This window comes from Gobius niger (assembly GCF_951799975.1).
Source record: "Gobius niger genome assembly, chromosome: 13".
Classification (NCBI taxonomy): domain Eukaryota; kingdom Metazoa; phylum Chordata; class Actinopteri; order Gobiiformes; family Gobiidae; genus Gobius; species Gobius niger.
In genome coordinates this window covers 19,701,256-19,722,607 of record NC_136864.1, presented here as the reverse complement: position 1 = coordinate 19,722,607, position 21,352 = coordinate 19,701,256, and the positions used below count along the sequence as shown (strand labels likewise).

The 21,352-nt window shown below is 40.5% G+C and overlaps 4 protein-coding genes across 5 annotated transcripts in view; 2 read left to right on the top strand and 2 right to left on the bottom strand.

Annotated features, from left to right (window-relative positions):
• The window catches only part of ece2a (endothelin converting enzyme 2a), a gene marked incomplete at its 5' end in the record, with an annotated part of 61,577 nt that extends 52,791 nt beyond the window's left edge, over nt 1-8,786 (top strand). The window contains one exon of the mRNA XM_079570023.1: nt 8,380-8,786. Within this exon, the coding sequence (XP_079426149.1) occupies nt 8,380-8,664 (285 nt within the window). The 3' untranslated portion in view covers nt 8,665-8,786. The remainder of the gene's footprint in view (nt 1-8,379) is intronic.
• Nucleotides 1-21,352, bottom strand: part of capn10 (calpain 10) — a 162,671-nt gene that overhangs the window by 102,704 nt on the left and 38,615 nt on the right. The window lies entirely within an intron of this gene.
• camk2n2a (calcium/calmodulin-dependent protein kinase II inhibitor 2a) lies at nt 11,488-14,052 on the bottom strand. Its single transcript, XM_079570028.1, has 2 exons — nt 13,638-14,052; nt 11,488-13,088 (listed from the first exon to the last, which is right to left on the bottom strand). The coding sequence occupies exons 1-2, from the start codon at nt 13,804-13,806 to the stop codon at nt 13,018-13,020; spliced, it is 240 nt and encodes a 79-aa protein (XP_079426154.1). The 5' UTR covers nt 13,807-14,052; the 3' UTR covers nt 11,488-13,017.
• On the top strand, nt 18,028-21,318 carry alg3 (ALG3 alpha-1,3- mannosyltransferase). The gene is made up of 9 exons (XM_079570030.1): nt 18,028-18,215; nt 18,612-18,711; nt 18,807-18,954; nt 19,057-19,217; nt 19,363-19,483; nt 19,954-20,159; nt 20,304-20,382; nt 20,459-20,601; nt 20,677-21,318. Exons 1-9 carry the CDS (start codon nt 18,032-18,034, stop codon nt 20,843-20,845), a joined length of 1,311 nt encoding a protein of 436 aa, XP_079426156.1. The 5' UTR covers nt 18,028-18,031; the 3' UTR covers nt 20,846-21,318.

The window sequence follows — 21,352 nt, the reverse complement described above, 5'->3', positions numbered from 1 at the left end:
CTCATCAAATTAACAAGTTTTATCGAACTGTCCGTAAAATGAAATGATTTTCTTTTGTGAAAAATGCAGTGACAAAGCCGTCGCACGGTGTGTGTGTTGTATTAAAAGCTGCTTAGATAGTGAGCTGTGAGTGTAAATAAAGATGGCTAAAATGAAGTCATTAGCCAGGCTCTGCTAATGCAAGTCTGCCCACACTAATGGATAATTGCAGAGTGAAGCTTTGATAAGTTCAGTAAGTGTCCTGGGCTAGTCTTAAATTTAGAGGCTGTGAAAAAGTGTTCACCAGCCAAAAGGAGGTAAACACTCTGCCTACTCTCAGCCAACAGAGTCAAGATCACAGTTTGCGCTAGTTTCTGCTGTGGCTCCTATTCCTCAGTGGGTTGGAAGCTGTTCTGAAAGGCAAATGAATTTATTAATTACACATTTGCTGACTCCAAGCCTTCCCTTTTCTAAATGTTGAACACACAACAGCATTTTTGTTTAATTAACTGATCAGGAACCTCTCGCTTATTGTAGAAGTGTTTCCCAATCAAGTGTACGGAGGCCAGAGAACCCCTGAGAAGTATTAAGTTAATGAGTACAGGCTGATTTCTCCAAAGACCAGGTCAGACCACTTGTTGCTCGATGTTCATGGCAGGGCCGGAAGCTGAACGGCTGTGGATACTGTTTACGAAGTGTCCAGGGGGTGTGGGTTTATTTAACCAAGAAAGTCTCTGAGGTTTCAGGAGAGTCCTGGCCCCAGAGGAGAGTCTATTGTTCATGGCTTTATTTGGGGAAACCATAGCACCCATAAGAAACCTGCATAGGGAGAACATTCAAACTCCACAGAGAGGCCCGAGCCGGCACGGCAATCAGACCCGCTATAACCCCTGCGCCACCGTGCTCCCCTAATTCCATTAAAGCTGATGAGTCTGAGTTTGATGGAAGCAGGTGATTTTTCCATAAAGCATGAATACATATTCCTCTGTTGTTTGCAGGCTCATAATGCGGCGCTGCTGGCATCGTGACGGTGGGCGGCTGTGGGCGTTTCAAATGCGTCTCTGTTTCTCTCTCCACTGGTGTGAAAAGTAGTTCAGTAATTAAAGCGATCCTCTCCTTGGTCTCTATTGGGAAGACAAGGCAGGAGAGGGCGAGGAGGCAGCGAGAAAGATGAGAAGAATGGGAAGATAAAAGCCAGCGATGGTTATTTTTGATGCCAAGTGGAGAAAGCAAGTTTTAATTTTAGCACGGTGCGCCAGATTGCTGTGAGGGGAAAAAGTGGTGCTCGAATACACAGATGTTGAATTGGTTTGACATGGTCATATGGGCATACAGTGAAGCTCTCTAAGTTCCCCTCGAGGCAGTAGATTCCCCGTATCTCGAGAGCGTGGCGCTAAATCTTTCAAACGGATGTGAAAAGGATTTTGGTTCATTTGAGCATTGTTTCTGACACATGAACTCGGCACTTCTCACCACCTTGTGTCTCTTGTTTGCGTTTTGGAGAAGGGTCCCATCCCGACCTAAATACGCCACTGTGGCCGGCGCTTAACTTTGGTCTCCATGGCAACGAGCCCTTGCAAGAGGCAAGAAGCATCCGCCCACTTGTAAACTCTTATGTTTTCCCATGCTTTCTGGAGGTAGCCCACACAAGTCGGATTTAGAGAGAGGAGATGCTGATAATCTACGGACAGTCAGGTTTACAGTTCGTCAGGGGGAGGAGGAGGAGGGGGAGGAGGGGGAGGAAGGCAGAGCAGTGAAGAAGACAGTGCCTCTGATGTATAATTTATCAGTGCAGTGGTGGGCGGAGGAGAGGGGCACCCAGCACAGTGCTCACGTTTTTATTCCCCTCTATAATGCACTGCGCAGGAGAAAAGATGTTTGAGGGAATTTGGTTTAGTTTTGAGGAAAATGAATCTAAATTTTCCTCAAAATTAATCTAAATTTTCCTCAAAATTAATCTAAATTTTCCTCCATAACTAAAATTGTTTAGCTTTGATTAGATATAGAAACTAGAGGGATCCAATAAGTCGCATATCCCATGATTTCATAAATGACACTGGGGATTGTCACAATATCAGTAAGAGTAGTGGTGGTAGTTTGCTAGGTACTTTTGCTATTACACTTTGACCGTAACTCAAAAGACTTTCATGTTTGGTGCATATATTCAAGCATATACCTTTGAGTATTTGTTCATTTGTTTGTGCCATAACTCACTTAAAAGTTAGAAATCAATTCAAATAGTATCCTACATTTTATGATTTATGGTCAGGCAAGCAGTCCCATAAACCAGACAGTAGAAGCACAACCAGTTTTATCTTTTAGTAGCTTATAGCGTGTGAACCATCAGACCTTGAAGCAGCTCGGTGGGAGAGAAAAAGAAAGGATAGAGGAGTGAAGACTGTGGTTAAGCTATAGGAGGCTGTTGCTCCCGTGAACGTAGCAAAACTACCGCAAATCTGCTGTGTTATAGACCTCTGTTTATCTCTCTCTCACGCACCCTCCCGTTGCCCCTCCCCTCTTCTGCCTCCTCTTCATCAGCATCTTTTTTTTATTTAATTTCCTCAACACGTTTTTGCCGTCCACATGGCAGGCTGCGGGCCACTGGTGAGGTGCAGAGCGGAGAGAGAGAGAGGGAGGGAGTGCAGGCGATATGCACATTCCTTCAGGGAGGGGGGCTGCAGTAAACATTTAGAGTCGAGACCGGGAAGGGAGGGAAATTTCTAAAAGATGATATGAAAATATGACCTAAATAAAAAAAAGTGTGCCTCTTCTCTCTGCTTCCCGATGTCCCACTTCCAAGTTTTGTTGCACAGCGTTGGCAAATGCAGTTGCGCTGCTCTGCTGTTAAAAGATAGAGACGCCTGTTGTTTTGGGACACGCATGGTAAATTGAATGGACACACGCTACTGTGCACTGTCCCACTTCCACAAGACTATTTTTGTATTGACTTAACACAATAAAGCCATCATTTTTGTTGTAGTCCTAGGCCATTCCGAAACCATTCTGTTTTCTTACTAGGGTTTGAATAAGACAAGTATTGGATTATCATTTTGTTGACTCAATCTTACTTACATCTTATACATTTTTCTAGAAAGATCCTGATTGACATTACGGTGCAAAGATGGACACTGCTCAACAACGAGAAAGTCAGGAAAGATGCTCGGTGCCAGGTTATAGCACAATATGCTAATTTACACCTGCAGTCCCTGGTTGATGTTTGGAAAAAAAAATATTAGCACATTAATACAGGCCGTCACAGCTTGGTTTCAAAATCATTATGAGTGATAATAAAGCAAATGAATTTGTGTTTTTAATAATCTGTAAGCATAAAGCAGCGCATCTTGTGTTTACATTGTCATCGGCTCATTGTGTTGTCAACAAGTACTGGTAGAAGTCCATGTTGTGTTGTGTCGATAACACACTCACCCTGTGGCTGTCGGTTCGATATGGATTTGAGGCAAATGCGTCAGTTTGAGCCTTACGTGATATTTTGTATTGAGACTGAAAACACAAATCTCACAGGCATCCATCAAGTATCACAAGATGAATGAAGTCATTTAGTATGTTATTAGCACATATAGTATAACGAATTAATCTTCCAGACATATTCATTTGACTGATGTGACTGATTTAAAAACATGGGGCGACCTGCCGTGTCACCAGTGAACACCTCATGTGCTCTCACTGCCTCAGGACCTGCGCACTGAGATCCTGCCTGGGTTATCCTCGGCTGCCCACTCTACACAATGACTTACCTGACTGAAGTCGAGAAGAAAAGCCTTTACCAACAACAGAGAGGTCCGGTAGGGACAGGAAAACAGAAGCTCCTGTGCGGGCTGATTAATTTGCGTTTGAACCCTTGGGTTACGGAGCTTAGGTTGTATTACCACCAGTGACATGTTTTTTTTTTACAAACAGAACAAGAAAGTACTGGACACCAACCCAGGGATGTTTTGGTCCAGGGGTAAATGCTCCAGTGCTCATTGCTTATTCAATTGATGAAGCCAAAATTTGTATTGTGGTAGTTTTAAGTTTTTTGGTTTTACTTCATTAATTAATTCATTTTTCCCCCCAAAATTTCCAAACAGATCATTTACAATTACATATTATGAAGTTTGATTTTTTTTTTTTTTTTGATTTTTTTTTTTTCCAACCAACTTGGGAGCAACTTGTGGATTCAACTGACAACAATGACGCATGTAATGATTTGAAATAATTTTTTGTAACACTTTTTGTAAAATAATGATAAAGATGATGATAAAATAATTAATGATAATATTTTTGAGACACAATGAATACATTTAAACTAAATAACAATTTCTTGTGGTACATATGATAAAAATGATGGTCAATATCCACATTAAAGTCAATGTTATGGTGAATTGAAGGTCCAAAATTGGACCAAGGGGTCTTCAATAAAACTACATTTCAAAACCATATAAAAAATAATAATACAGCTATGATACTTTTTTCAGAACTCATTAGTAATAATTTGGGGAAATAAAAAAAAATCTGAATAGTATTTCAGTTTTTCATAGTTCTGTCCAAGTAAAATCACATGACCCTGATCTATAATATATTAAATATGAAAAATGCCTTGTGTTGTTACGACGTTATTTGAACATAATCTATTACGACCACTTGGGAAGGACTTAAACAACCATTACGAGTTGAACAAGTGAGAGCCGCTGTTTTATACCATTGATCTATGCTCCTGTCAATGCCCAGGACATTTAGACGTGTATATCCTATTGCCTGTGTTGCGGTACACTGAAGGCAAGTCAGGATACTTAGACACATGCTTCCGTCACCACTCTGAATAATTGACTGCGGGCCTTAATGCTTTGTATGTGTCCCAGTGAAACGTTTGAGCTGAGTGTGAGGCAGTGAGTGGTTTCCTCTGTCAGCCCCCTGGAGAAGCCCGCGGACTTCAGATCACTTTACAAGAGCCAGAACTGAGCGAAACAGACTACAATGATTTAGAGGAGAAGGAGCCGCTTTCTCCATTCACTGGATCCAGATCCAGCCCACTGTGTTCAAGAGGACCAAGTGATCAAGTTTAATATTGTTGCAGATTTCCCTTTTTGTTGTCACTGATCAGAAGTGATTTGTCAACTATTTCAATGCCATGACAAGACAATGCCACAGATTTATGTTATTCATCCTGTACAACAGTCATTTAAATTGAGACTTGCAATGGAGGTTTAGATGGAAATTTAACAAGATAAAAGACTTGTGTGTCTTGGCAGTACAGTATACTGTACCTGTAGGAATTATTTGGTATTTGACTCAGCAGTACAAGACATCTTGTTTTGTTTTTAATTTTTTTAGAGAGGGACTGTTGGCCCTCTTATTGGTTTGGTTGCCCTGAATTTGCAATCAAATACAACCAACACAGGAAGCGCAGACCGGCTCAACATGAGTCTCTTTATTCTTGTCCTAAACCTCCTTGATCTGAGAAAGGTGAAGGCATGTGATTGTTTTTTTTTTTTTCCCTGAGTAATGTATTTTGTTTTTTGTATAGTTCTACATTTATTGCATCTTATTAGCACAAGTAATAGTATTACATGGACCTGTTAATTATTAATGAAGCTAATCACTACATAGCATTTACCAAGAGCTCGGGCTCAACCCTCTTTACAACACTATACAATTGTTTTCTGCAGCCCCAATTACAGTCACTGTGGCCTGTCACTGTACTAACACTACCATTGAATTACAGCGCGGTGTGAGCAGAACATTTGCATACTGTAATGGCATATACACATGACTCACCACACTCCACGCTGCTCCTGCCCGACACTCGCAAAGATTTAAAGTAGCGTGTGAATCTGGGTCAGGGATGTATCCAAACACATTAGTAACAAGAGTCATTTTACAGTATCAAAACACAAGTGACTTACAGCGCATCACCTCGTTTACTGGGCGGGACAGGGCTGTTTGTTCAAGGCTGGGGTTATGCCTGATGACATGGGCTGGAGTTACACAGGACAAGTCCAAGGAGCGCACCCATTCAGCTCATGAATAATGACTGCCTTGGTGATGTCAAGGCTGCCCCGCTCAGGTTTCTTGGATCAAAATTGCTGTGAAGAGAAGTATTTGCTGGTCGATGCAGCGAGCTGTGTGTTCTGCTGTGTCGACTGTCATTTGTTAGTTTGCAAGGTTCCCTTTATGTTTTAACATGGCTATTCTTGTTTACAATACAGTCTAGTAAGTACGTTTTATTTGGCTGAATCAAGAGACAGAAAAAAAGTGAATATGATTTTAATACAGCAGTGTAGACAGCATCATTCTTAATAAGTTTGTCATACAAATCTTTGTCAAACCAGTGCGGTGTAAACTGAATGAGTCATATGAACATATCCCCACAAAGACTCCAACTTCTCCCAAGCACATTCTTCTGCATTACATTTTTCATTTTAACCCATATCTTGCTGTTCCTGTCACCGCAAACAGTGAATAATTCATATTGTGCCGTTTTCTGTTGGAGTTGAATCACGTGAGATGAGCAGGAACCACGTGCTCCTCTCTGCTCTGGGTCTGGTGTGGAGGGTGACGGGCGATGGACCTATTTAACTCCACTGGTGATTTACCAAAGCAGAAATAAACACAAATACCACCATATTGTTTTTTGCAAGGGATTGGGGTCCACAAAAGTCAACAATAAGTTGTCCATACTCTGATTTAAATAGAGTTTATTTGACAGTTTTGATTCATATGGACAGCAATTACAATTACAGAGATATTAACCAGGTCTGGACATTATCTACTTGACACTTACAGTATAAGGCAAATACCATCATTTGGTCTGTGCTCCATCTCTATATTAAACTAAAGGCTATTTATGATGTCACGTGAACGGTGCCTATCAGACTCACACTCCCCCGTCCTGCCCCGGCCCCTATACACACCAGTGTCACACGTGAGCCCGCACCGCACACTTCAAAGCTCTGGCAGAAGGTGTCCCCAGAGAACGGCAAATTAGTGTCTCTATACTGTATGCTTCAATACTCTCTGTATGTACTGGATATTCTCGTGGAGCGAGTGTATCCATCTGTGCTTTTGTAAAACAGTACTGAAAAACATTGCATTTTTGCTTAAAGGACAAATAGTTAAGCAGATTCTTTTCTCACCTCTTCGTGATGCTCTCTGATCAAAAACATACCTCAAGGTGTGTTTGGTTTCATGCATGTTTGATCCCGCATTCAACCCAGCAGCTTCACAAGTGCTTGCCCTGCACCTGCTCACAGAGGTGCTTCTGTGTGGGAACTTGTATTTTGTTCACAAAGGCATTTTGCTGCAGTAAAGTCTTGGGCAGGTCTTGTGTCCAATCCCACACACGACTGCTCAGCTTCAGCGTGTGCATGTGAGTGATCGGCTGTTGTCCTTTGAAGAGCCCAAGCTAATAGTTCAGCAGATAAATTCATTCTTTCACTACAATGCTTCAATTGATGAAACAAGCAGGACATTTGGCATACAGTATATCGTCTCCATAAGCCAATTTTTGAAAATGACTTGGTGTCCACTCAAAGTGTCAAGCTTTATATATATATATAGGAGGAGGATAACTGAACATATTTGTGTCCCATACATCAATATGCACACCAGACTAATTTTTTGTTCATCTTGGAATTTTTCGTGGACACAGATTCTTTGACAGAGAGGGTTTTTGTAAACACTTGTACCAAATTTCATGCTTGCTTCATAAACTGAAGTATTTTTCTACTCATCTGCTGCAATGTAATGCACGTGTGGCTCTCGCACCAAACAGGAGCGATCTGGGACCAAAGCAGAGCAGCAATGTTGATTATTCATATGAGGAGATCTTTGCTGTTTGAACACTGTCACAGCACATTACTGTAACTGAATCACATGGCAATGTAGCTCTTAGCTGCTATGGCCGGAGCAAATCCAATATGTACTTTGAAAATACAGCAGGTTAATCAGCACTGAACACATCACCATATTTCTCTACTTCTAAAGGTGCTATTGATATTGATATTGATATTGATAAAGTGGCTTTTTTCCTAATACCAGCCATCCCCAAAGTCTTGAGTCAGCTTGAATGAAAGGACAAGAGAGATAATCTGATGATATCTGCTCCTCCTAACTTTACAATAACTACAGTACATCAGTTCTGTTATTTTTGTGTTTGTTTTACAGTAATTCCAATACAAATATTGCTAGAAAAAAGTAGCATACATACTGATGTAAAGTAGCAAATGTAAATGAATTAATGTAAAACTTGATTTTGTTAAATATTTTGGAAATCACTCTTGTGGTTATGAAGTCACCATTACTAATGTTTGACACTAAAAACTATTCATGGATTCGCTTTACTATGGATTGGTCCAAGTAGTGAATATACTGAACATGTGGTTTGTTTGACTGTTTTTGCAGATCAGCCGCTGCCTAAAGCCAGGGGGAGTTTTCATCTCAATCACTTTTGCCAACCCCTTTTTCCGGAAGCGGTTGTACGCCCGCAGTGAGTACGACTGGTCCATCAAACACCACACGTACGGTGATGGTTTCGAGTACTACTTGTATGTGCTGACCAAAGGAGAGCCACTCAGCGCTGAGGACGCAGCTTTGGAACAAAACCTGCTGAAAAAAGACCAAGCCCCAGATATTCCAACGACCAAAGAGCTGCCAGATGAAGACTTCTTGTCCAATATAGCTCTATGATGTCTATGTAATGGACACGATTTACAAGACTGAATGGGACTTTCAAATAGTTCTCTTTTTGATAACTTTGTAACAAATGTACAGTGACTTCAAATCAAACGAGACAGACATACAATGAAGCAGATGTAAAAATGACATGTGTAGATGGGCTGTAGTTAACAGCTTTCCATATTCAGAATACACGTCTGAAGTCAACGCACAACAAGTCTACCTATTAGTGTATTTAGCTGTGTACATTATGGGCAACCTTTTCGAACACAACCCTCCTCTTTGATCCAAACTCGCTACAGGCACCAACAATCCACTGGCTCAAAATTCATGACATATTGTTATCATCCTAAACAATGACTAGGCTTTCCCCTCAAGCTGACATTTTAATTTGGCAGATTTAGAGACCCCAGTGTCTAAACATTGCAGCGCTGAGCTGCCATACTTATAGAAGTAATATTTATGGGCAGATTTGTCACTACATCTTATATATAGACCAGAAGAGGAGAAGACACAGGCTGGAGTGCAGGAAGACTAGTGACTGGAGGCGACCACATTAATAAAGAAGAAATCATTTATTTTTAATTCTCCACTGAGATCTAATTACTGCCTATTTTAGCACACCAAAAGGTGTGATTTTTCTCTGAATTATTGTGCTCTTGTCTTGTACATGAAGCACTGTACCACATGCATCTTTATTGATTTTTTCTTGTGTTGTCTTATGTTATTAAATAAAAGATTTCCTTTTGGACAGCGTTGATGTCAAAGACTTTTCTTCTCGGAACCCACCTGGCTCTTATGGGTGAACCCCAAATCAATATCCATAGTGACCAGTGGTTACAAAACCCTTATCTGTCTAGCACCTGTTAAACTTTGCATACTGCATCAGACCATGTGCTTATATTAGTTTTGTTATGAACAATTGTCACTCAGCAGGATGCCACTGCTGTGTCATTTAAATAAAGTTATACCAATCACTGAGTAGTAATTCTCTCTTGGATAGTTAAAGCCTAATGTCGAGTGTGTTCGTATTGTTATCTGATAACTTGTGTTCATCCTTTTACGGCTGGTATCCAAAGCGTCTATATTTGAAAATGGGATCATGTCCTCCCTACTGTTGATAATGTCCTCTCGCATATATAATGTCTCAGTAGACAAGTGTGTGGGAGGTAGACTCAAGCAAGGCAAAAGGTCCACAAAAGTGCAGTCTATGCTACCTTGCTGCTGCCTAAACTTATGAGACACATAACCAGACCTTTCTTATTCTCATGACTCTATATTTTAATATGTAACTTGTGTCATCCTGTATAATCTTTGCATTTGGGATCATTGGATAATGTTAATGTGCCCTTAAAGATAGGAGGTGGAATAACATAGCATGAAAGTTTAACACAGCTTTAAACACTAATGCATTTATGTAAGATGTAGAGAATCCTCCCATCTAGACCTGTTTATGAATCATATCAGAGCATTAGACCAGTGTGTACATAATGGGTAAGTATCAGCTAGCATTGTGGACTGAGGGAAGACACTGCAATGACATTCAGAAGAGCTCTATATTGGCCTTTGTCCCTCAGGGCTGCATAATGGCATAATATACAGACAGACTTACGTAACAGGCAGGAATATTAATGGATGTCCACTCAGGATGAGGCAAAAGAATTGGATCAAAGCTTTGTGTCCGTGCTCAAGCACTCTGGGAGAGCCGGGCCTGCACTTGTCCCAGCTGTGACCGTCTGCTGTTGTGTTTTGACCTGTGCATTTGTCTGTATAGGCACAAACCCATCTGCAGTCTGTTAACACAAAATGGCCTAATTGATGCTCATGTGTAAGAGCATGTTCTCATTTTGTGGCTGAACATTTGATTCAAAAGAATGACTGAACCAAACCACAGAGTAACAGCCGATTTTAAACAAAGTAAGTGCCAACAGTTGTGTGCATTGCAGTGGCTCATTTATTTGTCCTTTGAGTTGGTACACTGTGATACATTGACAAACACAGTTGGTGGCAGTGCAACATTTGCCATAGAAACATCTGCCCAAATATGGTCTCCCAGACTTCCTGGTCGACTGATTACTGTCAAGGTACATGACCTCGTGATGCTCACCATGAACAGATATCGATAGCACTATGTGTTGATTTTATTTGTGCAGTCAGTACTAATGGGAAAGTGCATGCGTGTTTTTACAGTGGCACACACATCAATGCCTCACACCTCTGCTGTTCCGTTTACTGTTATCATAAATGCATGTTTTTAAGAGCAATGCTATTTTTGTGAAATATGACATTTAGTGTTGTTGTGGCTGCAGCCATGCTTCCAATCATGACCTGCTATAGCTGGGGAGTAGCCAACCAGCCAAAGAACCACACACAGTTATGTTGTATCTATAGTGGGCTATCGTTAGGTGCGTGCTTAGTTCTGTTCAGTATTTGCACTTGGGTATTGTTTACTAGTTGTATGGTAAATGTAGCCAACAGAGGTACAGTGAGAGTGAAGGATTATGGGACAGAGCAGACCCAGACTTTGATAGATGATCATGTGGCCAGTCATGGCTCCCCTGGGCAGTGTGGTGTAGGCCAGCAGAGATGTTTAACAACTTAGCAGATGGATGTGCGTTTCCTCAGCAGCACTTGTTAATTAAGGATCAGTATTTACTGGCATTGTAAGAAAAATGTGGTCTTCTGCATGCTGCCATGTTGTGTTATACTCAGAAGTGTTGAGCTGCTCTATCGTTATTTTACCGTGAGAAAGTCACACCTTTACTTCAATTCACCATTTATTTATTCACCAAATACAGTGAAAATGGCATCATAATATACAATGACTCATTCTTAGAATGTCATGACATTTTTGTTGCTTTTTTGCTTCATAAAACAATGTTTCATTATTGAAAATATTAAGGTTTCATGCACAACAAACCATATCCAGTTTATTTTTAAATAATGGTACAAAACAAACAAAAATTAAAAAAACAAAACTTTAATAATGTTTAAAATTGTTCAAATAACCACATGTTATTTGAGAATACTGTAAACAGTGCAATATACTCTAAAACTGCCATTTTCTAACAAATTCATCAACAGAGCTCAAGTCACAGTATACGATTTCTTAATAATAGATTAACATTGATGTGTGCAAAAACTCCAGACACATTCAATTAGTCTCTTAAAAAATGTCCTCCGCTGATATCGGATGAGACCAGTGGATTCACTCATGTCAGGCCTGGTCTCATTCTGTATATCCTCTCAGTAAGAAATATTTGTGTTGATGAATTTTAAGACAATAGACTAGCATATCATTTAAATAACAAATATTTAGATATAAAAATACAAATATGACTTTTGTTAAAAAGAAGCGTGCCAGGGTAAGAGTGGTGGCACCTTTGTTGGCACCAAAGTGACACTTCATGCAGAGATGGAAAAACTATTCATACAGGATCAAACAGAAGAGCGTCAAAACCAAAGACCAAATTATATACGGTACTTTCCATCTTTAAACAGACACAGACTCACATCTGCAGATCTTTGCTGGCCTGTGCAAATATTGGGAAAATGTCCAAACAATTTCATAAGGTAGATATGTGCAGGTGAATGAGCTACATGAAGGCGCCTTCCTGCACCTTTGAGACAAATTAGGGTCAGTCTGGCTGTGACCTAATGTGTGCAGTGTGTAATAGCCAAAACAATTAGAGGAAATATTAACATCGCACCGTCATCTGATATATATGCTTTTTACAAAGACAACAGGTCTCTATAAAGCAGACTCTACTGTTGTTCAGTCTGTGAGTTTTAGACAAGCGTCAGCAGCAATAGGAATGCATGGTGCTGAAAGAACAGCTCCCATGGCTGACTGAATTCATGAAGCAAAGCCTAGAGAAGAGAAGGAAAAGGGGCTAAAGCCTAGCTTCTGTACAACATTTTGAAAAGGGCTGTGATTTTGCATCAGCCTTGAGTTGCAAGCTCTTAGTTTGCTTACAGCGCATTTTGGAAAGGAAATTAAGAGACATGGTCATGAAAGTAATGACAAGTTCATCCGTCATCGAAGTCCACAGAGGTTGAGATACAGAGCGTGTCCGCCATCTCAACTTCTTCAAATCGGGATTTGTTTTTGGAGAATTGCCAGCAATCCCAAAGATAAGTCTCCGCCTGAGTCTCTACCTCTTACATTTTCTTTGCACCACATCTTCTTCCACTCCTCTCATCTGTGTGTTACCCTTTCAACACACCCTCTCTGTTAACTCTTCCACCTCATTCATTGCTTCGTGCAGTCGCTTGCCTCCTTCAAATCCACCTCGAACATGCACAGCCGACAAGTGCTTCAAATCGGTGATCAAAATTAAAAAGTCTGCAAGGCATCTGTCAGGCTTAAACCCCGGGTGAAGACTTGTCTGTCATCCCCTTCAGTACCTCATCTATTCGGTCATCCTCAATCACCACTGTGGAGAGAGAAAGGAAGAGACATTTAGATTTATCTAGTCAAGACTTTGTGAGCATGGGGGAAGGGGGTGCAGATGTAGCTGAGCATCTAAATTAATTAATGAATACCTGTCCTCATCAAAGAAAACTTTTTTTGTGTGTGCTAAAAACTCATGCAAAGCCATGGCATCAGTTCTGCCTTCAGAGAGAAATCTTTGGTTGGATCTCTGCAAAGCGGGGTGTGTCCTGGAGATCACTGTTTCATAGATGTAAACATGTACTTGACAAGACCTTTTCAAAGGTGAATTGGCCGTCGAGTTAAAGCAATGAAGCAGGAGCATGATAACACACAGAGCTCTTGCCAGCACAAAAGGCCAGCCAATGATTGATGATTTCGTTTTTACATTAAATATATTTTCCCTGGACCTTGATACTAGCCTACGCACATAAGCACAAACGTTGTTTTGTCAGTTTCTATATGACGCATAACAGTTTGTAGACTTCCTAACCTATTTGTGATGGCTATAAAACCATAATACCATAAACTGTTTGTGTTTACGGTCCGTTACCTCTTTTGGCTCTGCCAATCTGCCCGAGTTTGGGGGGTCTCTTTCCTTGCGACGCAGCAAAAAACGCGCTCGTGTCCTGCAGTCCGCAGCTAAAGGACATCTGGTTGACCTCGCTGTCTGCTCCGTAGCCGCTCATCTTGCCTTCGTTGTATGGCAGCACCTCGGACATTGTGGCACGAAGAAAAATCTGAGCTCTGCCACCGGGGTCGTCAGAGAAAAAAGCGGACAGGAGTTGTCTTCCAAGTTGTTTTGTAGTGTAAAGTATTTTTCCCGGAGTGGGTCCTGGTTTGGAGTCTTGTCTATGGGTGCAGGTAAATGTCCTGGCGCAGCTGAGGTTCCTCGGTGTCTTGGCTGTAGACAGGAGCTGTGTTGGTCTGAGTGGCTTGCTGATGTCTGCTGAGGAAAGCGGGAGATCCCGGGATCATAAAGGAAACCCAACCAGAACGGTGAAGTCATACATCGGGTTTGGAGCGCGCGCTCTCTCTCTTTCTCAGTGTGCAAGAGCAAGAGTGACCCCAACAGGCCAGAATAAGCCTGCTGCAGAAAGTACAGGCTGTCAAAACCCTTTATGTTTTAGGCCTATGTAAGAATGGAACCAGCTGGATTCAAAAATATTTTCAAATTAGTATTTTATAGGTAATGATCATTTCTTTGTCAAACCTATAGCTTTTTCAACTGAGATTAAGAGATTGTTTAGATCCTAAAAGTTGTCCATAAAAGTCCCCAAGTTGGCACATATTTCTGAATTTCAGTCACTGACTTTTGATGACCATTGTGTAGTAATAAATACAGTCCAAGAATAACTTACAGTGTAATTAACTTCAAACAATTTACAACACTTTGTTTTGAGAGGTAAGCGATTCTGAACAGAAAAGACAAAAAGACACAGAGGGAGGGCCAAGTTAAAAGTAAAAGGCGAAACAAAAAGACACAGAGCCACAGAGCCCGTGCTGTGTAAAAAGACAGAGAATAAAAGTGGATCTTAAGAGGAGACCTAAAACACTCCACTGTGAGGGCTGTTCGGACCAGGAGGGGAAGAGTGTTCCAGAGTCTGGGACAGGACCAAAAGAAGGCCCTGTCCCCTCTAGTTTTGGAAAAATATTAAGTTGCACCCATTTTCAGGTCGCTGCACATCCAAATGGGTGTCGGTTTGAAGCCATGAGCTGCATATTATATTTTTAGGTCTGCTTTTGAATGTGGAAACTATCACCCCCCAGGATTTGAACAGTTAATGACCATCTCAAATCCTAAAAAGCAACTCCCCGGTCAGCTGAGTCCTGAGCGTTACTGGAAAGTGAACTCTAGCCTGTTGGCCACCTCACAGGTACAACCCACTTGACCTGATTCTTATTAATAACTGCTCTAGGAAAAGACACCCTCCCCCCAGCGTGGACAGTTTACATGTTACTCAATGAGGAGAGGATTGATTGTTAAACAAGAAAAAATACAAGAAAAGTTATCAATAGCAGTGACGACTTGCAATGTGAACCAACCATGCAGGCAAAAAACATCTGAGGTACTCGGTGTACAAAATATTAAAAGGCCTTTATTGACACATGGACAGTCTACGTGTTTCGACGCACAAGGTAGAGACATTTAGCAAAGTGTCTAAGCCAGGACAGGAGCAGTGCCAGGCACACACACCCTGCAGCCTCATCCACTCTGCTATAGTGATTTTTAAAATAGTTTTTCTGCTGCGATTTGTTACATGTGCCGTTGTGCTGAGCTACATGAAACATGAAATCCTAAATCATACAGGTTATTCCCAAGTGCTTCCCCTGGGATGACTCACAAGGCGCCTCCTTATGCTATAAACTGCAGCCTGGAGCCACCATCAGCGGAGGAGCTGTTGTTCACACAGGGTTCACACGAGGGCCATGTCAGCAAAGCGCCAATGTCTGGAACAAAATGTAGCCAGTGCAGACAAAGATAATAAGCCACCCGTTACATACATTACACTTAGAATTGTATAACCTTATTTGATCAAACTCCAGATTTTGTTTCATTGTGGGATCAGGTCAAAGATAACCATACTACAGTCCAATGGGATAAGTATAGTAACATTAGGAAGAAACAGTACTGGTCCCATTTTCAATACTCCAATCGAAAGACCCTATTTCCACATTTGGCCAGCCTTCTTTCTTCCCCCCCCCATTATAAGTTAATCAGCTCCACTGACTCTGACAAAGGCAGACATCTTTACCCACTGTGTGAGTGTGCTATCAAAGCTCGCGCTCCAATTACTAGTAAATCACCGTGCTGAGTCACTCATGCTCTCTGTCTCTCCTCTCTAACAGACATAAACATCAGGTCTATGTTCCTATTTAGAGATCCCACCGGTAGAAAAATACCATCAAGAAAGTAAGAAGCCAGGTTTGCAGAAATACTTTCCCATCAACATTAAAATGAAGAAAATTCAGACATCAGAGGTCACAAGGAAGTGTTCCCTTTCCAACATGAAGACCAATGGTTGATTTGATTTAGCTTTAAATAGAACTTTCAATCTATTTGTTTGGTAAAAGTGTTACCAATTATTGCACGTCTACTATAATCAACAAAGTTCCCTAAAGTACATAAGGCTATCTGACTTCTATGATTTATAATACTGATTCAGTTTGAATTTACTACTCTTAAAGAAAAATACTATCACCTTTGATAGGTATACCATTGCGCTTTAAACATGAACGTCCAACCACTGAGATTGCCTCTTTCCTGCGGGAGGGGGCGTGTGTTGATGGGAGCCTGTGCCATCACACTGTTTAGAAAGTAGGTCACTTATCCCACATTTCACTGCATGCCCAAAGCATATGTGTGACAGCAGTAATTGGCAACTTGGACCATTGTCACCTGCTGAGCTGGCTCTTGTACTCATTCTGGAGATGCTGCAGTGTCTTTGCAATTTCCTGCTCAAGTACAGCTTCTCACTATGTTTAGGATAGGATATACACAATTCATTACATTGTATCTATGACAGTCGAGGGTGTCTAAAACAGTGGTTCACACCTGGTGGGCCAAAAACCCAAAAATGGACCTAGAGACCATTTTCAATAGGTTCTTGTCCTTTTCTCTCCCTCGTTCTCTCTCTCTCTCTCTTTAAATGCGTGACTCATCAGAACTGAGAGGAAATCCTGCAATTTACATTATTTTAGTATGTTAAAACTGGATAGCAGTTTATTTTATGTTTAAATTAATATTATTAGGATTATTATTAAGGTGAAACGTCACCTTAATAATAATCCTAATAATATTAATGTTACTGTCTACTACTACAATTTTCTCACCTGAATAGCCTATCAAAAACTACACCAATTTTACATAACAAATAAAAGTAGGCTAAATATGCATTGATACTGTAGAATTAAAGGAGCACAACTTTCACCAACCTTTTCACCCTGTCATCATCACCATGAATCAATGGTGGCAGAACTAGTTGGTAAATTCACGCCCAGCCACCCTCCGCTCGCACATACTGGATTTATAAACAACCACAGATCTAAATAAAGTAGCGCAGTTGTGATGCCCACTGTAGTTAGGGTTAGGTTAAGCTAATGCTGCCCCCTAGTGGCACAATAAATGGCATCTTTGAAAACGATTAATTTGTTGTTGACATTTTCTCATCTAAAAAAGTCTATTTTTCAAGCTCTGAACATGTAAAACAAAACAAAAAACAGCTTAAATGAGCGCAACGAAAATTACATGTAAAAATGCACTGGTTCCCAATGGTTGTCCACATTAAACACTTAAAGAAAAAGTAAGTTTGATAGCCTATTACTTCGACAGAGAATTGAAAAGTGTTTGTTCAGACACGTAGTTGCAGCTAAATACCTGCAAGACTTTCAAAATAAAAGCTTCTAACTCAGCTTCAAGTTCCAGGCAGACGATGTGATAAAATAAAACTAAACTAAAATTGTGCAATAGACTTGGACAAACCAGGTTTAAGCCACGTCTGAGCAAATGTTTGAAATTGGCTTTGACAGATAAACATTATGACATTTCTGGATGTGGACTGAAAAGTTGGCTAGTAATTTATGTAGGCCTATTTGACTGGCAGTGGTTCCCAAAGCGTGGATCGGGTCCCCACGGGGGTCGCGAGGCCTGTGTGAGGGTCCACAGAGGATATTAAGATGGAATAGAAATAAAAATGCTGCTTTTTTCACAATATTTTTGAGTGTAAAGTAGCATATAATTTGTCAAATCCTTTTCAAACATTCAAAATAAACAGTTTAAATACATTTTAAAATGTGTTTTTTCTGTCCTAAAGTTGCATTAGAAAGAATAACATTGTAATGGTCCCGAGTTGTTTACGTGTCCATTTTTGGGGTCCCAGCCAAACAAGTTTGTGAACCCCTGGTGTTTCGCTCGCTGAAATGGTTTGTCCTTCCTACGTCACCAAGATGGCAGGAGGCAACACGCGAAAAAAGTCTGCCGGTGCAACAAACCCGTTTGGGGGAAAACTGCACTGTTTATGGCAGGATAAACATTTGATCTTGTTTAAAACCGAATACACCTTACTTGTCGTTTCAATCCTCTGGTTCCTAGAAATCGGGATCAATGCGTGGGTTATACGAAAAGTGTCATGTGAGTAGCTCTGTGAGCGGCTAGTTAGCATGCTATGGTGTGTCCCCATTGACATGAACGCATTGGACTGCTAAGTGGTTAGCATTAGCACTCTTGACTTGAAACTACCACCTGTCCACAAAGTTATTTTATTAGGGTTAACTATTTTCAAGCAGTGACATGAACACTATCAAACCAACACACGTAGATTTCTATTTCGAGAAATTCCATTTTGCTCTCTTGCTATTTTGGCAAGAGATAAATAATCCTTTAATTTTGTGTACAATGACAAGTCAGTGTGCAACTTAAATTATAAGTGTAGTATGTGTAGTCTTTTTTTTCCTTCTTTCTATTATAATGTATGATGATGTCAGTTGCTAATACATACAAATTACTTATATTTCTTTTATACACCAGATACTGAAATAGACTGGAAAGCCTACATGGATGAAGTTGAAGGGGTTATAAATGGTACCTATGATTACACCCAGCTGAAAGGAGACACAGGCCCATTGGTGTGAGTCGTAAGGGTGTTTATATGCTGTCCATCCTGAGTATTTTACAATCTGACATATCTAAATTAATGTTCTTTTTTCTCTCCCCTCCCCCAAGGTACCCAGCTGGGTTTGTGTATGTATTTACCGCTCTGTACTATATCACAAGTCATGGTGTTAATATTCGACTTGCCCAGTACATTTTCGCTGCCTTTTACCTCATCACACTACTTCTTGTATTCAGACTGTATATCCGTACTAAGAAGGTAAGATTATGTGAGGACATAAACACAGACAATAATTTCCTCTTCATATTTTGACTTTATTTACGGAATACCGCTAGCGTGTACATTTCTTTACGTTTCCAGGTTCCTCCCTACGTTTTTTTCTTTGTGTGCTGTGCCTCTTACCGTATCCACTCCATCTTTGTTCTGCGGCTCTTTAATGACCCTGTGGCCATGATGTTACTGTTTGCTGCTGTCAACCTCTTCATAGATGAGTACTGGTGGCTGGGCTGTGGTATTTACAGGCAAGTATGGACTCTACATGCAGTACAATTCATGTTTCAAATGGCATGAGTTAAGACTAAGTTGAAGAAAGAGAAAAATGATTTATGATTTATTTACTTTCTTGCCATTTTGGCCTGAAACTAATACTATTTTCTCTTTTGACAGTTTAGCAGTGTCTGTGAAAATGAATGTCCTGCTGTTTGCACCCGGGCTGCTTTTTCTTCTTCTGTCACAATTTGGTCTGATAAGGACAATCCCAAAACTGTCTCTATGTGCAGCCATACAGGTAAATGTGTTCTTCTTTGTTGTTGGACATAGAGATTATTCATGGAATTTGAGAGTGGCTAACAAACTACGGTTTAGAGACAAACAACGTGACCTGGTCATTGTGAAAGAAAATAAACAGTTGCGCTCTTCTTGCTTCATAATTCTCAACATATTCTAACAAATCTTTGTTTTAAAGGGATGATTAATTTAAAATCTTTCAAGACATTGTGTGCTTGTGTAAATGTATCCCAACACGATAGTCTTCATCAGGGAGTGATCTTGTTATTATCTTGACCAACATGTTTTTGGAGGTAAGGGAAACTGGTTTACCAAACAGATTTCCTCTGGGTGTTTCGATTTTCCCTACCTCCAAAAACATGCTGGTCAGGTTGGCCAACGGTGGCAGCGCGCAGAGTTATAGCAACTCAGGACTTACCCAACATCTGATCAAAATTCAGCTTCTATTCTTAATCCCCATTTTTTCTACAGATGCTTCTCGGTCTCCCCTTTCTCCTGGAAAACCCTGTTGGCTATGTGAGTAGAGCATTTGATCTTGGACGGCAGTTCATGTTTAAATGGACGGTCAACTGGCGTTTTCTACCTGAGTGGCTTTTCCTAAATCGTCAGTTCCACCTCCTCTTGCTGGCTGCACACCTGCTCACTCTGCTGCTCTTTGCCTTGTTCCGCTGGAAGAGGTGAGACACTGCAGTGTTGGTTGTCTTTGAGCTGTTCAAGACTCTTAAGTTCTGTTTTCACAATAAATGGAAGCGAAATTACAACTACAAAAATCAGCTGAGCTGAAAGTGGTGAATTAACTAGAAATTATGTTGTCTCAATAGACCTGGAGAAAGTATCTTTGAACTTCTTAAAGAACCAAGCAAAAGGAAGGTTCCTCCTCAGAAGTCCACAACTGATCATATCCTTTTTTTCTCATTGAATATAAAAGTTTACATGTTCTCAAAACTCAGTTTTAGACCTTAATACATCTGCACAGATCATTCTTACATTGTTTACGTCAAACTTCATTGGCATGTGCTTCAGCCGGTCATTACACTATCAGTTCTATGTATGGTATTTTCATACCTTACCGTATCTGCTCTGGAGTGGAGGAGTCAAGAAGCTGGCCCACTTACTAAGGTATTTTATTGCATTTGTTTTTTATATATACAGCGTTTATTTATGCAAACATAACTGTGTGAAATTTGTTTTCAGGGTCCTCATCTTGGGTCTCATTGAGCTGTCATGGAACACGTATCCGTCCACCAACAGCAGCTCAGCAGCGCTACATGTCTGTCATCTCATCATTCTCCTTTGTCTGTGGTTAGCTCCACCTATTTCTTCAGGCTCATCAGAATCACATGAAAAGGATAAACATCAGTGATTGATATCCCGCCACAATCATACTGGACTGTTTGGTGCATTCAGATGTTTGGTACCGTCTGTCTACTGAAGAAGACATGAGAATATTGTGTTAGAACTATACAGTCTAGATTCTTGTGGTGCTTCTCATCAGTACACATAGCATACAGTAAATGTGAAGGTGGTTAAAGGTACTGTTGTGAAACCATCTGATCAGTCGTTGCAATTATGGATCGCTTGTGTTTTAAAAAATCTGATGGAGAAATCCACATGAGAATGAATTTTGGGAAAGTTACGAAAAGCTATCTTTACAGCCAGTTGTACACAGTAGGCCTATGAACCCTTATTTATTTACCTTTCATTAACTCTCAATTCCTCAAACCACAATTGTATCTTGGCATTAGGGAATTGAGTCTTGGATGGCACAATTGCCTAACTGTTTAAAATAGATCTGTTTAGTCCAACATCATTTGTTTTCACAACTGAAAAGCTGAAGACAATCATTCTATTGATTAAAAATAAGTTTCAT

Excerpts from the sequence above, each read along its gene's own strand:
- camk2n2a (XM_079570028.1), bottom strand. The coding sequence starts at position 13,806 with ATGTCCGAGGTGCTGCCATACAACGAAGGCAAGATGAGCGGCTACGGA. Across the intron at positions 13,089-13,637 it reads GATTGGCAGAGCCAAAAGAG|TGGTGATTGAGGATGACCGA; the intron begins GTAACGGACCGT and ends CTCTCTCCACAG.
- alg3 (XM_079570030.1), top strand. The coding sequence starts at position 18,032 with ATGGCAGGAGGCAACACGCGAAAAAAGTCTGCCGGTGCAACAAACCCG. Across the intron at positions 20,383-20,458 it reads AGAAGTCCACAACTGATCAT|ATCATTCTTACATTGTTTAC; the intron begins ATCCTTTTTTTC and ends ACATCTGCACAG. Across the intron at positions 20,602-20,676 it reads AAGCTGGCCCACTTACTAAG|GGTCCTCATCTTGGGTCTCA; the intron begins GTATTTTATTGC and ends ATTTGTTTTCAG.